The following is a 17,093-nucleotide window of genomic DNA, read 5'->3' on the forward strand; positions in this document are numbered from 1 at the left end:
ATCCTCCATTTAGAACTTTAGCTTGTCGAAGCTTGGAATCTGCTAGCTCACAGATACTCGGCGGCGAATACGTACGCGAGTCGAGATTTCTTTTAAGCAAGTAATTATAAGCAGAAGGCGAGAAAGGTAATTAGCATATGATTCACACTCTGTAACGATTATTATATAACAGTATTATGTAATCTATTTCACATACTGTTTGTAATTAGAGCAGTTTTCAATTGAGTGTCATAAAACCAAAACCAAAGTAATTACTATGGCCAATTACAAAAGACACAGATCGACAATCCAGTGAACCAAGGCAATCAAAACTCGAAGCAGATACATGTAGCTGGCACAAAGTGTGGGAAAACGTGCGCGGGTGAGACACAATTGGTTTTGGTTTTACTTCTGATTGGCGGAAAAAGTGGCGCGAGTTTTTTAAACCAATCACTAAGCGTAGTAATGCAAAACCAATGCAAACGCGTGTGTAGTGTCAAGTACCAAAAGGGAGTATTTATTCGGGGTGGGGAGATTATAACCAAATGTTAGATGGGCCTAAAAACCGCAGAGGCTTATATGAAGCCTTATCATCGCTCAGGATCTTACGGTATATCATTATTACAACTTTTAGACGTACGAAAACTGATGATGGATACGGTATCTGGAACATTGTTGGTTTTCAAAATTTCCTCCAATAAACTATATGGCTACAATGATCAAAATTTGGCCCTATTAACCATGGTTAAATTGATCAACACTTGCCCCAATTAACCATGGTTAAAATGGTAAAACTATGACCCAATTAACCATGGTTAAAATGGTCAAAATTTGCCCCAATTAACCATGGTTAAAATGGTCAAAATTTGCCCCAATTAACCATGGTTAAAATGGTCAAAATTTGCCCCAATTAACCATGGTTAAAATGGTCAAAATTTGCCCCAATTAACCATGGTTAAAATGGTCAAAATTTGCCCCAATTAACCATGGTTAAAATGGTCAAAATTTGCCCCAATTAACCATGGTTAAAATGGTCAAAATTTGCCCCAATTAACCATGGTTAAAATGGTCAAAATTTGCCCCAATTAACCATGGTTAAAATGGTCAAAATTTGCCCCAATTAACCATGGTTAAAATGGTCAAAATTTGCCCCAATTAACCATGGTTAAAATGGTCAAAATTTGCCCCAATTAACCATGGTTAAAATGGTCAAAATTTGCCCCAATTAACCATGGTTAAAATGGTCAAAATTTGCCCCAATTAACCATGGTTAAAATGGTCAAAATTTGCCCCAATTAACCATGGTTAAAATGGTCAAAATTTGCCCCAATTAGCCATGGTTGAAATGGTCAAAATTTGCCCCAATTAGCCATGGTTGAAATGGTCAAAATTTGCCCCAATTAACCATGGTTAAAATGGTCAAAATTTGCCCCAATTAACCATGGTAAAATGGTCAAAATTTGCCCCAATTAACCATGGTTAAGATGGTCAAAATTTGCTCCAATTAACCATGGTTAAAATGGTCAAAATTTGCCCCAATTAACCATGGTTAAAATGGTCAAAATTTGCCCCAATTAACCATGGTAAAATGGTCAAAATTTGCCCCAATTAACCATGGTTAAGATGGTCAAAATTTGCCCCAATTAACCATGGTTAAAATGGTCAAAATTTGCCCCAATTAACCATGGTTAAATGGTCAAAATTTGCTCCAATTAACCATGGTTAAAATGGTCAAAATTTGTCCCAATTAACCATGGTTAAAATGGTCAAAATTTGCCCCAATTAACCATGGTTAAAAATGGTCAAAATTTGCCCAAATTAACCATGGTTAAAATGGTCAAAATTTGCCCCAATTAACCATGGTTAAAATGGTCAAAATTTGCCCCAATTAACCATGGTTAAAATGGTCAAAATTTGCCCCAATTAACCATGGTTAAAATGGTCAAAATTTGCCCCAATTAACCATGGTTAAGATGGTCAAAATTTGCCCCAATTAACCATGGTTAAAATGGTCAAAATTTGCCCCAATTAACCATGGTTAAAATGGTCAAAATTTGCCCCAATTAACCATGGTTAAAATGGTCAAAATTTGCCCCAATTAACCATGGTTAAAAATGGTCAAAATTTGCCCAAATTAACCATGGTTAAAATGGTCAAAATTTGCCCCAATTAACCATGGTTAAAATGGTCAAAATTTGCCCCAATTAACCATGGTTAAAATGGTCAAAATTTTCCCCAATTAACCATGGTTAAAATGGTCAAAATTTGCCCCAATTAACCATGGTTAAAATGGTCAAAATTTGCCCCAATTAACCATGGTTAAAATGGTCAAAATTTGCCCCAATTAACCATGGTTAAAGTGGTCAAAATTTGCTCCAATTAACCATGGTTAAAATGGTCAAAATTTGCCCCAATTAACCATGGTTAAAGTGGTCAAAATTTGCCCCAATTAACCATGGTTAAAGTGGTCAAAATTTGCCCCAATTAACCATGGTTAAAATGGTCAAAATTTGCCCCAATTAACCATGGTTAAAATGGTCAAAATTTGCCCCAATTAACCATGGTTAAAATGGTCAAAATTTGCCCTAATTAACCATGGTTAAACTGTTTTTTTTTCCTGTTCCCCACTACCCCCCGCTCAGGCTAGATTCGTCCAGGTTAGCGCGGAACTGGGACTAGGCGCGAAAAGGTCATGTTCCGCTCGTGCAAGTCTTCACGTTTTCCACAAAAATATTTATTTTCATTTCCGCTTGTGTGAGTTTTCATGTTTTCCTTTCAAATTGTGACGTTAAAGACATTTCAAAATGGCAGCGAGTGTTGTTCGTCAGTTCAGTCGACTTTTTCAAGGCAAAGCGTTTGTTCGTCGAGTGCCTGTTGTTTCGGCTGTACGGTATGTTAGATTCTGTCATTTTAAAAATTTCATTTTTGCAGCTCAATGCAGCTTGCTGGTTTTCATTCACTAGCGACGTATGACACATAAGCTTAAGGCTTTAGCAAAGGCACAATCATTAGTGCGTATAAAGGAGGAACACACTCATTCTTCTTTTGTTTATATCGTCCCACATAAAGAGAGAGCGGCGATGAGATTCAATGCCTGACAAAATGCAGACTGCAGACTTCACTCCGGCTTTGCGGGCTAGCCTCATAACGCTCTAGTTGAAACTCCAGTTAGCCTGTTTGCGGTTCAATAGCTCTCAATATATATAATGGTAATGGTAACACGATACTTTTATATTACCGTAGTCTGTTTCTGTATTTAATACATACTCTGGTGTGATAATGCGCACAAAATAATTTGAGCCCATTGGCTTGTACTGGAAGGGCTGTGAGCAAAAATATTTTCCTTGGTCTGCACAAAATGACTTAGAGCCAAATATTTACCTGTGGGCCCTGACCCTTATTACTCATTTAATAAGTGTTTTGTTATATCACCTGAATATCTTGCCCGATTTTGTAATGTTTAATAAATTATGAGCAGCAGTGTTTTATCAAGTTTAAAACACGAGGCGCAGCCGAGTGTTTTAGACTTGATAAAACACAAACTGCGAATTTATTGAACGGCTTAAAAATCTTCTGTTGTAGATCAACTGGCAGTCTTGATCTGCATCTGGCGCAGCTCCTAGGAGCGTGCTCCTATGGCTGTCCGATCCTAACCGAGCCATGAGCCCCCATATGAAATAATAGGGAAAATGCTCTTGTTCCATTAAGTGTTTGATTTATTTATAGCTTTCCTTACTGTAAGGGGTTAAGTCTGCATTTGAGCCTAGTGGCCCATCAGGCCGGAGCTTATCCCGGTTTCAGTAGCATGAAGTGACTAGGAGTATTTTCACTCCCCCCTGGATGGGATGCTAGTCCATCACAGGGTTACCCCTAGAATTAAATTCGCCAGTACCCATTTATACACCTGGGTGAAGAGAGGCACAATGAGAGTAAAGTGTCTTGCCCAAGAACACAACACAATGACCTCGGCCAAGGCTAGATACCGGGACTGCTCAATCCGGAGTCCAGGGCACCGACCATTAGGCCATGGTGCCTGCCACAGCTTTTCTTATGCCTTTCCTTTTTTCCTCCATCTCTGAGTAGGCACCTGCGGCGACTTCCAGTGAGTGAAGTTCAAGAAGAAATGAAGCCATTGAAGTTACAGCCTGAGTTAGCTTCCTATGCAGGAACTGTGATGTATCCTGATGAGGAGTCTGCTAAATGGGATGTGGACGGTATGTCCTATTGATAGAGTTGAACCCCATGCATAATAAATCTCATATCCAACAAGCGCGAGTGGAATGAAACAATTATTGTTTTATTAAACACCCAAAGCTTTTTAAGCTCCCTGGCTGTTCTCGTAAAAGACATGTATTATTTGTGGTCCATGGTATATGAGCTCATATACCATTGCTTGTTAACCAATCAAGACTCAGGAATTGCAATATAACATTGCTGTTTTTTTTTAGAAATTTACAATCATTGACATAAAGTATATGAAATAATTCATACTATAATTAAAAGATTGAGACTGAACGGACAGTTACTTAAAGTTTCACGCACGAGGCGATCATCAGACTGTGCCGTTAATAGCAGTTGAAAGAAAATTTAAACTACATTCATGGAGGGCGGTTTGAGTGATCCTGCTTTTGATTGGCTGCATAAAACTTGTTTTCGTGCCTGCAATTGGTGATTAATTCAGATCTCTTATTGAGGAGAGTAGACCTGTCAGCGGATAGAATACAGAGCTTCTCTGTCAGACACAAATTGCAGCGAGACGGGTTTCCCCTGTAAGAGCTTGCTCGCATGACAATTGACCACTTGATTGAGAAATCGTTGTTTTTGTCTCTTTGGTCCCAGATGTACTTTGATAGGACAGTGTCGTGGGAATGTTTGCGATTCATATATGTTAACGGAGGATGAGATTTAAAGTGAAGAAATGATCCTTGCAGTGAATTGCAATTAAAAAAATTGCAAAGAAAGAAACTAGAAAAAAATTCTGGCCCATTATTCTACAGTATTCCTTTCACGGGAAAATATGAACTCACAATTGACCTCGCTCCCATGCAAAGCTTCAATAGCTCAGCTGGTAGAGCATCGCACCAGTATCCTGGAGGTCACAGGTTCAAATCCTGTTGAAGTAAGAATTTTTTCTGGTTTCTTTCTTTGCAAATAATTTTCTTTAATTGCAATTCACTGTGAGGATCATTTCTTTGCTGTCCAAATTGGAAATCTCCTTACTAAGCCTATACATTTTTTTTAGTGCTGGGTGGGAGAATATTATGTTGTGTTATATAAACACAATATTTCTTTTGTTGTAGTTCCTATTCAGGAAAAACTGGTAACAAACATGACCATCAACCTTGGTCCACAACATCCCGCAGCTCATGGTGTGTTGCGACTTGTTCTGGAGCTTGACGGAGAGGCAAAGTTCTCTTTGTTTTATTTTCGTTGTAATTTCCTAAACTGAAAAGTTCAAATGTAAATATTTCTAAAAAGTAACATTTAAATGTTAAATGGTACTTATAATAAGAAGTTGTCTATTAAAAACCAATTTGAATGCCAGCTCCCAGTTGGCTTGTCAGCTCAATTGGTTAGAGCACTGTTCACACCGGTATCGCAGAGGTGAGATTTGCTTGTTAGCTCAATTTTTTTACCAGTTGGCTTGTTAGCTCAGTTGGTTAGAGCGCTGCACTGGTATCGCAGAGGTCAGGGTTCGACTCCCGGCAAGCCTGATTTTTTCAGGCTTAATCTTTTCGCAACTGCTTAAGTTGTGTTCATAACTGTGAGGATCTTCTCTTCATTCATTTTAAAAAGTAAAGTTAATTTTGACACTTGTATTGATCATGTTTTGTATAATATTTCCAGGTTGTAAGACGTGCAGATCCTCATATCGGCCTGTTGCATCGTGCTACTGAGAAACTGATAGAGTACAAAACTTACCTACAGGTGAGTAAAGAAATAACTAAATGTTGTGACTCTGGTAGTTAGGAAATATAATTATTCATGAGTGGGTTATAACTATGGTATTTCTTTTCTAATAATATCAGTTTTCTTAAATTTATTGGGAATACAACTAGTGTGTAACAATTGAAATGCAGTCAATGACATTGTCATTTCAGACAACAACACTAAAGAAGGGCTCAGCCTGAAACGTCATTAAATTTTGAATTTTTTGACACTTAGAATATTTTTGTTTGAATTTTGTTAGTGTGTCACAACTCTGCTATACAATTGAAAGTATCTACTAGATTAAATAATTATTCTGACTTGTCTTTCAGGCCTTACCATACTTTGATCGTCTGGATTATGTGTCAATGATGACAAATGAGCAGTGTTTCTCCCTGGCTGTGGAAAGACTTCTAAACATTGACATTCCAAAAAGAGCTAAATGGATCAGAGGTAGGGCTTGCTCTTATACATGCCCATGTAAAAATTAATTAGAAGAAGCAATATTTTACTTTCCTTTTTTACTTTAGGCTACCTGTATTCCTTGTCTAAACCAATGAAAATGATACTGATAAAAAAAAAAATTGTTGGCAAAAATAGAAAACAGGAATTAATAATTTGGGGAGAGGATGGTTCTGAATCTCTAAGCTCCTAATGTTTAGTTTGACCATAATCATATTTTCAAAAGATTGGCTGTCCAGAAAGATTGGGGCTTAGAGATGCCTTTGTCATTGTTTTTTTTTTTTGTTTCCAAAAAAATTTAGAAAACTTTATGCTGGTGGATATAAGTGATCTTAGACTACTAGTTTTTTTTTTCCTGTCTCAGAAGACATTGAAATGATTAATAGCAATTTTCACAGTGCAGGTTATGCAGTTAAGGGCATGTCACAATATTTAAGTCTTTCTTTTTACTTTCAAAGTGAAGGGAAACTTCAAAATAATAGTTTTCTAACATACATGTAGCAAAACAACAATGGAGTAATAAAAACATGAAAATACACAAGGATGGTTTCGACTGATGAAGATAAAGACCGATTACCTAGTATGACAAACTTTAAAATACTTGCCAGTCTTTTCAAAATGCATTGTTCATGACGTAGCTCTTTTAATAAGATACATCAATTAAGAACTCAACAATAAGATTTAGAGGAGGATTGAAGAAGAAAACTTTAAGGTAGATAATTGGCAACCATGTCAACCCACTCTTTTTAAGAAGATTGTTAAGCATTTGGCCTGTGATCACTGCAAACTCATTATTGTCTCCGTCTTGCATTTTAGTGATGTTTGGAGAAATTACCAGAATACTGAACCACCTGATGGCTCTGGGCAGCCATGCACTTGATGTGGGTGCCATGACACCCATGTTTTGGTTTCTTGAAGAGAGAGAGAAGGTGATAATCTTAAAAGTGTTTAATGTGTGATTCTAAGTGAATTATTTAATATTTGTCTTTGCTTAAATATAAGTAAAAGTATTTGTGCTGTTTCACTATGCCAGTAGAGTGTTAAGGTGTAGTTTTTATTTTCTTTAATATGTAGCTCTCCAGGAGGGGGGGGGTTACTTTGAAATTCATTAATAAGCCTATGTGTGTATATTATACACCTAAAGAAAGAGGGCAGATATTGCCCAGAATAATTTGACCTTTTAATGCATTACCTTATAAGTCAACACACTATAAACTATCCCCTGTCATTTTCCTTTTCTCCTAGGTTGAGTTGAGCAAGCTTTTGATATTCGAACTTTTGTCTTTTTGTAGTTGATGGAGTTTTATGAACGTGTATCTGGTGCACGCCTGCACGCTGCTTATGTCAGACCTGGAGGAGTGGCTATAGTAAGATCACATTGAACTGACAATCTAAACTTTACAAATTGTAAGCTTTGTGTATTGGCTGACATTTGCTAACCAATCTTCACCTCGAGTGAAATTTGTGTTGTTCCGTCTGTTTTTTGTTGTCAGTGTTATTGCCGAGTTTGCAACTGAAGATAATTGCTTCTGTAAGAGATATGTGGTTTACTGATTTGAATGTCAATTGACCAGCTGTACTGTGCGAATTTCTATACATTGTACAGTAGCTCTTTGATTAATAACCTTGTAATTCCATTTTGATCCAGCGGATTGTTTTAACTCATGGTACCATGATTTAAATGTTCTGTTGTTGTGAAAAGTAAAAACTAAAGTAACTGTTATTTGTAACGTTTTTGCTTTCTTTATCAGGATTTACCCCTTGGGTTAATGGATGATATTTATGATTGGAGCACCAGGTTTTCTCAAAGGATAGATGATCTTGAAGAGGTATTTCAAATTACAAATTAAAGTTAAAAAGGGATCTGTTCTGCAGTTGAGTTTATCTTTGATGCCAATGGGAAAATTAAAGGAACCCAATAACACAAGTAAAACACATTCATGAAAATTCTGGGAGAAGGGGGGAGGCAACTCAAAACATTTCATATGGACTTTTCCAGCTTCTGAGTTGGATAGATTCAATGCTCTGTGTAGAACTGTTGCATTAACTTAAGACTCATCAGATTTTAAATTTTTTTTTATAGTTACGATTACCAGCTATGTTACATAACAATAAATTATACATTGTAGTCACTATCTCTCTTCTCATTGCCTAAGGGCCTACATTTAACTCTGGGAATCAGTGCAACCAACAGACTATTCACTAATCTGCTACAGTAGGTTGCATGCACAATACATGACTTTCAAGAGCAATGTTAGAGGCAATTGCAAAGGAATTGTTCCAGAAATATTACAAGCCAAAAAGAGTTCAGAGCCAGAAGACAAGATTGAAGAAGGACACAAATGCCAATATCATTTGTTGTTATTTTGTTTACCTGTAAAACAAAATTTAATAAAACAATTTTTAGATTCGGCTTTTGTGATATCCAGAATAATCAAGGCCGAGGTAAGTGGTAAGTGGAAGTGGAAGCCGAAGGCTGAGGCTGATACCACTTTATTCAGGATGTCACAAAAACCTCATCCAATACCTGTTTATAATCTTCAGATGTTGACAAACAACAGAATCTGGAAACAGCGTACAGTCAATATTGCAGTAGTGTCAGCAGAAGATGCTTTGAACTGGGGTTTTAGGTTTGTGATCTTGTGTTTTTTGTTTATAATAATTTATATGTTTTTTTTTTTCATGCATGAATATTGTAGACATTTAAATTGTCATGTTTGTTTTCCCACAAACTGTAAAAATCCCCTCCCATGTGTTGGTTGGTCAAATTGTGTTAGTGGAGTGGAGTTGTGTTGGTGAATATAAGTGTCACTGTATTTTCAGCAAATGGAGATATACATGTAGAACAAGTCATGGAAACAAAAAACTGCACCAAAACTTTACATCCAATTTGGGGACACATTTGGCTGTAACATGTCATGTTTATGGTGGAATAAAAAGTAATTTTTAAATTCTCAGCTAGCTGAACTGGACCAGGTCTCCATACATTTTGTATTTTGACTGTTCCTTTTCATAAGCTAAAGCAACCATGATAATAATATTTATTTTATGGATGTTTTTGTTTTCACCAGTGGGCCCTTGTTACGTGGTTCTGGAATTAAGTGGGATCTTCGTAAAACGCAGCCATATGATGCTTATGATCAGGTGGATTTTGATATCCCTATCGGCAAAAATGGAGATTGTTACGACAGGTGTGTGTGTGTGTACAGCAATACTTATAAGGACGTTTGTGCAAAAATTTTCTGCATAATTCCTTACTATTAGTTTACATGATTTCTTTATTTTATTTCTTTTAAACCTTTCAGATATTTAGTTAGAGTTGAGGAAATGAGGCAGAGTTTGAGAATTATTCATCAGGTTTGCAATGTTGTATTTTTTCTTATCAAATATTTGAGTGGAGCCATGATATAATCGAATCTCTTCTAAAGACATTGACAACACCTATAAAATTTTGATTTGTTTAACTAACTGTATATTAAATACCTTGATGAGGCGGAAATAATTTTATTTAAAATTGTCACTTGAAATAAAAAACGAACAAGTAATATTATAAGTGTTTCATTACCAGTCACAGTATTCAAGGTGTCAGAGTTTCAAAACCCAGGTCAATTTCAGTGCTGGCAGACTTCATGTAAAAGGGTGGGGGTGCTCTTAAAAGAGACTAATCTGGGCATGGCTCAAGCTTAGTTGAACCCTAAAGGATACCACTGTTTCATGCCTGATTGGTGCAGACTAACAACACATTGTGACAGTGTTTTTTAAATTACTTTACATAAAATCCTAAACCAGACCTTGAGGGTATAGAATTTTGGTATTCTGTTCTCAACACCTGAAGTGAGACTAAAATCTGTTCACCCCTAAGTAAGATGACAAGCATGCCTATCACTTTAATATGGGAGTCTCCACTTTCTTTCCCCGACCCCCCTCCCCCATCTACCTCTGCGATTCAATTTACTTGGCATTGCAAGGATTGTGTCACCCCTGCAGTGTGGGGGGACAGGGGGGTCTGAACCTCCCGCCTCCCGTACCTTTTACTCCCGCTTCCTGTACCCTTTACTCCCCCCTCCCGCCCCTTTCCGTAGCTTTTCTCTCCTGTTTGTTCCATGTCTATTGCGAAATATAATGAAATGTTACAAAATTTCACTTGTTTTCTCCCAGTTCCTGCACCTTAAGAATCCCGCTTCCCGGCCTCTCTCCTCCCGCTTCCCGCCCCTTTTCTCCCGGGCTCCCACCCCCCTGTCCCCCTCCACCCTGCAGGATACAGTGACAAGTACCCTTGTACCCGTCCCTGTTTGTAGAATGTTTCTAACATTCTACAATGAGGCGGTAATTTGGCCCTGTAATTAATTTGATTTCCATCGTTACATGTGAAATTATGTACTGTAGTGCACCTTGTTATGCTTGGTCCGGATGTCTTCTCTCTTTACCGTCCAGCTGTCCTGATCAGTTAATAAGCACCTATTATTAACCTCAGGATATTTAGTTTAAACTGTTATTATCTTATTTATGTACTGGTTCTCTCTTCAGTGTCTAAACAGAATGCCTGCTGGTGAAATAAAAGTGGATGATGCGAAGATCTCACCACCAAAGAGATCTGAAATGAAGGTAATGTTTTGCAGACTGCATGTTTAAACAAGAGTTAAGCTAATCCAAGCGTCAACTTCTACTCAGCAGCGCAGCTGAGAATAATGAGTTTCTTAAATTTTTTGGTATGGGAAACGTTATGGTTAGTGTACTGGACTTTGTGTCAAGTAGTGCTTTAGAGCCTTTGTCCATCTACCTGACAGAACAGTGGAGTTACCGTGATATTAGACATTGGAACTGATACTTGATACTTTATCCTGCCCCACCCTACCTAACCTATTTTATTTGTATTTTAGTACTCTACCCTTCCCTACCCTACCCCATCCTACCCCACCTTTGTCTACCCTACCTACCCTACCCTACCCCACCCCACCTTTATACCCTGCCCCACCCTAACCACCCTAACCTTACTACAGTACCCTGACCTTACCCATCCTACCCCCCCCTTCACCACCCAACTCCACCCCACCCTCCGTCTATCCTACCCTACCCTACCTACATTACCCTAATGGTACATACTCTTCTGTATGCTACCTTTTCTTGCATTATTGACTCTGATTTCACCCACAACCTGCTCCATAGCTTACCATTGCTATTATTGACCTCTGCAGGAGTCTATGGAAGCGCTTATCCACCATTTTAAGCTCTTCACGGAAGGCTATCAAGTTCCTCCGGGCGCAACATACACAGCAATTGAAGCTCCTAAGGTATAAACATCGTTTTAAAACATTCATTAATACATCTACATACACTTATTTTTTGCCATTGCACAGCTGTCCCTCAAATACTGTCAGCTATGTATGTTGAAAGGGCATAACAGGGTTGCAACAGGTCAGGAAATGGTCAGGGAAAAGTAAAATTCCTCAAGGTCAGGGAAAAGTCAAAGAATTTTATTTTGACTCAGGGAAAATGACCTCATGAAGAAAAAGTCATGGAAAATTGAAATTATATCACCACTGATGTAATTCCATTAAAGGCTGGAAGAAGTATTTCAGGTCAATGTGATCTCAGCAATGTTTTTCCTTTTGGAAATGGAGGCAAGAGGCTGAAGTTATATCTGACATTTTGCATTCTTTGGTCAGGGAAATTTGTTTTTTTTTATCAGGGAAAAGTCAGGGAATTTTGATAACTGACAAAAATTAATTCTTGTTTTTTTGTTAATGTTTTCAGGGAGAGTTTGGTGTTTATCTTGTGTCAGATGGTACCAACAAACCTTACCGCTGTAAAATTAAAGCTCCCGGATTTGCTCACATGGTAAGGGCTTTTCTTTACGGGAGTTCAAATTTGATCTTAAAGTTTTTGAAGGCATTTGGCTAGAAAAACTGCTTGACTAAGCAATAGTTTTAACTTGGCAACAAGCAAGTTTTTGTAAGGTTAGCGAAGTGAACAACCACATGATTGTGGCTTGTTCACTACATAAGAAGTAAAAGATTTCACAAATTTGAGATAAAACTCCGTATTGACTCTTGAACGAAACTGAACTGAACTGAACTGAAACTTTATTTACCCTTGATATTATGAGGCGTGTTAGGCTCTAGCAAGTAATGCTAATGAAACCGAGCATTCAACAGCGGCGCAAAGACCAGGCCACAACCCCCGGGGGGGGGGGGTACTCCCAAAAATTTCGGATAGGGATGTGCCGCCAAGGTTCTTAAACCCTGACCCTATTTAAGGATAAAGAAAGCGAAAATTGATACCCTTTTTAAGGCCCAAAACCGAAAAATGCCACCCTATTCAAGGGGAGGAGAAGCGTTCCATGACGACCCAAATAACGGCTAACCGCGCGCGGCAAGACACAAATCTCTATAAAATCGCTTTACTAATACCTGAACAGAAAATTCAGTTTTAAGATACCTTTTTTGGTTTAGCTGGGCGTTTATTTTAGCTTGTAGAATTTAGGTACCCTATCTAAGGATCACACCGGGAACTCATTGCCAAAAGGAGCAAAAATGATACCCTATTTAAGGACCGAGAACCTCAAAAACCACACCCTATCGGGCGGCATATACCTATATAGGCCACATATGGGAGTACCTCCCCGGGGCCACAACACCGGGAACTCCCTGCCCTACTCATAACGATGTGTGTGGATTTTTTTAACGTCCCCTGCTGGCCATACACACTGAAGATGCAGGAGACGGGACCTACGGTTTATCGTCCTTATCCGAGAAGACTAGAATGTCTAACCATTTGCAGATGTTATTGCAAAGGTAGCATATTCTCCTCAGTTATTTTAAGACCCTGAGTGTTGGTCCACTGTTTGGTTCTGAACGTAATGTGTATAACGTCAGGTCGAACCTTAATGATAACGTAACTCTGTTTTCTCACCAGGCTGGCATGAATTTGTTGGCTACTGGTCACATGTTGGCTGATGTTGTAGCAATCATGGGTATGTTTTCTGGTTACCAACATTTTTTTCGCTGTTTTGGTAGGAGCATAACTACGAAAAGTCATAAGCGAAGACATTTACATCACCGTCTCGGCTTGAAACCTTAACATAACGGTCTTATTTTGTTAAAAAGTACGAATGCCTTATTATAGGAAATTAACGCTTCATGAAATTAACGCGAATTTCAAAAATTCGCGTTATTTTAAGTCGCGCTAATTTTTGTTAACGTTAATTTCCGTGCCGTTTATTTAGTGGAACGTTAATTTCCACCACCTTAATTTCCATTATTTTGGCCCCAATTTTTTGATACAGTCCAGACGTTCTTATTTCCTAGGAAAAGGCATTATTTCTTCATCGCTCGGAGTGGTCAGATTCCTTCGCTTAACCGATACGTTTGTGTTTAGTATCACGAACATTGTTTCCGTCTCGGATTATACGCCTAGTGTTGAAATGAACTTGTTTCTGTTGTCTCAACAAGTGTTTTTCTTTGTGTACGTCGCGTTTATTTCCTTCATTTTGAAATGTTACCCTCTCTTTCGCGTTAATTTCCTTTATTGGGAAGTAATATTTCCTTCGATTCGTGTTAATTTAAGTCGCGTTAATTTCAAATACCTTAATTTACACAAGCGTTAATTTCCTATAATAAGGTATTAATGCACTGAAGGGAGTTCTCAAAGGTTCGTATCATAAGTTTTTGTTGAAAAAAAGTGGGGCAGACTTTTCAAATTCTTGCCTTGTGTCGCAAAAACTAATTACACTTTGCTCTCCCTTCCTCTCGGTAAATTCTAGGCGTGTAAGTGAAGGTACTCGTAATTTTAGCAACTTGAAGCAGCAAAATCTTTGCGATAAGCCACTTTTTGCATTTAGTTTAACGATTGATCATGTCTAGGAGCGCATGCCCTTATATATCTCTGTATTTTTGTTTCTTTCTCTTCAGGTACCCTCGATGTTGTGTTTGGAGAAATCGATCGCTAAGTTTTGAACCGTTCAAGAGAATAAGAATTAATATGTAATGGAAGGTTTAGTTTTAGGAATTTATCATTCTGTACATACAAGATAAAGCAAACAAAAAAGCGATCGATATTTGAGAGAGAAGTTATATTCATACGTAGCTCTCTTCAGACTGATTTGAAACCCGTTTTAAGATTTTTTATATTATTTTAATTTTGTGGCATACTTGCTGGTGCGTGCACGGGACGTTATTCCCGTGGGGGGGGGGGGGGGCACCCTGTATATTTTTGGGTGGGGTGTGCCGCTGGGAATTTGAAGGCCTTACCCTATACTAGACCATTTTCAGCTGATTTTTGCAACCCTATACTAGACTAGACACCGAAAATCCCTACCCTATCCCAGACTTGCATTTTTTTAGAACTGTATCACTATCAGTGTTTTAATGGAAAACCATCTGTCAACAACGATGCTGCGATGTTTTTATTAACGTTTAGGAAATCCTCTCTCTCTTCTGAGTTTCTATTCCTATTCTGGACTTATTTTGTCATACCACCGATCAGTTTCCCGGAAAATGCTACCCTTTTCCAGACCAAAACTCTCTGATTTCTATACCCTATCCCAGACTAAACTGCTTGAAAACCATACCCTTCACAGCGGCACATACCTATATAGCTCATGTATGGGAGTGCCCCCCCCCCCGGACTTTATTCGAGAAGTTTGTTGGACAAAACGTTATCGCAGCTAAGTGTACGGACCACAGTAACGTATACGTATCCTTATAATATTGTTTAGTGGTTGTTAGGGACGGACCATTATTTTCTTGGAGGGGGGGGGGATGAAAAATTTTCCTCTGCAAACTTTTTTTTTTAGTTTATGCACCTCTGCAAACATTTTTTTCGAAATTCTAACTATTTTTTGTTATACATATCGTGTTTGCAAACAATTTATTTTGTCTTTCTAGGCCCTGAAAACAATTTTTTTCAATATTTTTCATTCCCCCCCCCCCTCCTCCAAAAAAATAATGGTCCGTCCCTTATGTATTATGCAGATTATTCAGCCAGATCCGTGCTGATTAAAAGTATTCCGTGCTGAAATATAACTTCTGGCATGGTCCTTCGTGGCGGGTCGTCGCGCAACGTTATTCTCAGTAGAATTGTTGCGTGACCATCAAAACGCACGCTAAACGTGACGTGAACGATGAAGATTACTCTTGTGAAGGTATCATTTTGTAATGTAGGCTAAATTTGAAATTGACAAGATTTTAAATATATACTAGATTGAAATTGATTTAAATTTAAAATGTACTGTATATAATAGACTATATTAAATAAACAATCTGTAGCGTTTGTTTCTCGTGTACAGAATTAATTTTAGTAGAATTCCTCTCGTCGTTGTCACGAGTCAAATGCTTCTTGTCTCAAGAGAAATCTTGAGGAACAAACCCTGACGGGTTACCTTAGCCGCGCTAGGCATCGGTTATTACATGTTTTCCCGCGCCAGGCACCGGTGTTTGTTTTCCCCGCGCTAAGCATCGGTTAAATTCTTTCCCAGCTTCACCGGTTTACGGTTACGAAATATAAAACATGAATGGGAATTTGCAGTGGCACTTCCACAGGGTGGCTCTTCGTCCACTGTTACCGATCGAATTGGAATTAAGTAGTGTTGATTTTTGCGGGAGGAAAAACCGGAGAACCCGGAGAAAAACCCTCGGAGCAAGGACGAGAACCAACATTAAACTCAACCCACAAATGACGCCAGGTCCGGGAATCGAACCCGGGCCACATTGGTGGGAGGCGAGCGCCCTCGCCACTGCAGCGCCATCCCTTCTCCCCAAATCGGTCGCATGTTTTCCCTTGCTGTGCACCAGTTGCATTCGTGCGCCTAACAGCGGTTGCATGTTTCTGCTTTGGATTATGACTGGCTCATTGCGTGCGCGCACTTGGGTAAAAACTAGCAATGGTATATTGCAATTCCTGCGTTTTGATTGGTTAACAGGCAATGGATATGAGCTCGTATACCATTGACCACAAATATGGTAGCCGAAACGCGTCAACGAAAACTTCTGGGGAGCTCAAATATTGCAATTCTTTGTTCGTTTTTAATAAAACAATTATTCCACTGGCGCTTGTTGGATATGAGATCGTTATAGCCATGACATCACAGAAAATAATTTTAAACTTCGTCCAACAGTTGTCGCACAGACCAGAAATACGCTAGGCTTGGAAAAAAACTGGCTAGTTGATAGTCTATTAAACGTACTTGATAGTAGGTTACAGCATCCAAACCTCGTCGGCTACTGTATGGATAAAAGGAAAATGGAAAGTTACGAGGAGAAAAAAGAAGAATTTCAGTTGCAAGTTTTATGGTCAGGAGTTTGATGTGCAACATTCACTTTAACTTGAATAATTTAGAATCCATCGAAGAGCTCATTGGAACTTACCGTATGAAAACACGTGATTTTTACACGTTGCGCGAGAATGTTTGCAAGAAGCTGTTGCGACTTGTCCTGTAACCGCCTAAACGTTGAAGCACGAAGACGTCAAAGAGTGTTCAAGTCCGTGCCAGTCGTGCCCAGTAGGTGTATCCACTACTGAACATGCTCACCTGCATGCTAAGGGACGGACCATTATTTTTTTTTGGAGGGGAGGGGGGATGAAAAATATTGAAAAAAATTGTTTGCAGGGCTTGGAAAGGCAAAATAAATTGTTTGCAAACACGATATGTATAACAAAAAATAGTAAGAATTTCGAAAAAAAATGTTTGCAGAGGTGCATAAACTAAAAAAAAGGTTTGCAGAGGA

The 17,093-nt window shown here is 38.5% G+C and overlaps 1 protein-coding gene across 1 annotated transcript; it reads left to right on the forward strand.

Moving 5' to 3' along the window:
* The first annotated feature begins 2,235 nt into the window (after positions 1 to 2,235).
* Positions 2,236 to 14,986, forward strand: LOC144664065 (NADH-ubiquinone oxidoreductase 49 kDa subunit-like). The gene is made up of 16 exons (XM_078525193.1): positions 2,236 to 2,869; positions 4,063 to 4,193; positions 5,280 to 5,383; positions 5,827 to 5,907; positions 6,240 to 6,360; positions 7,186 to 7,298; positions 7,662 to 7,736; positions 8,121 to 8,198; positions 8,914 to 8,999; positions 9,441 to 9,560; positions 9,675 to 9,726; positions 10,897 to 10,974; positions 11,565 to 11,660; positions 12,124 to 12,207; positions 13,285 to 13,342; positions 14,280 to 14,986. The coding sequence occupies exons 1-16, from the start codon at positions 2,784 to 2,786 to the stop codon at positions 14,315 to 14,317; spliced, it is 1,401 nt and encodes a 466-aa protein (XP_078381319.1). The 5' UTR covers positions 2,236 to 2,783; the 3' UTR covers positions 14,318 to 14,986.
* Positions 14,987 to 17,093: the final 2,107 nt, after the last annotated feature.

Source organism: Oculina patagonica, chromosome 8 (genome assembly GCF_052425735.1).
Source record: "Oculina patagonica isolate OP01 chromosome 8, crgOcupat, whole genome shotgun sequence".
In the NCBI taxonomy this organism is placed as follows: domain Eukaryota; kingdom Metazoa; phylum Cnidaria; class Anthozoa; order Scleractinia; family Oculinidae; genus Oculina; species Oculina patagonica.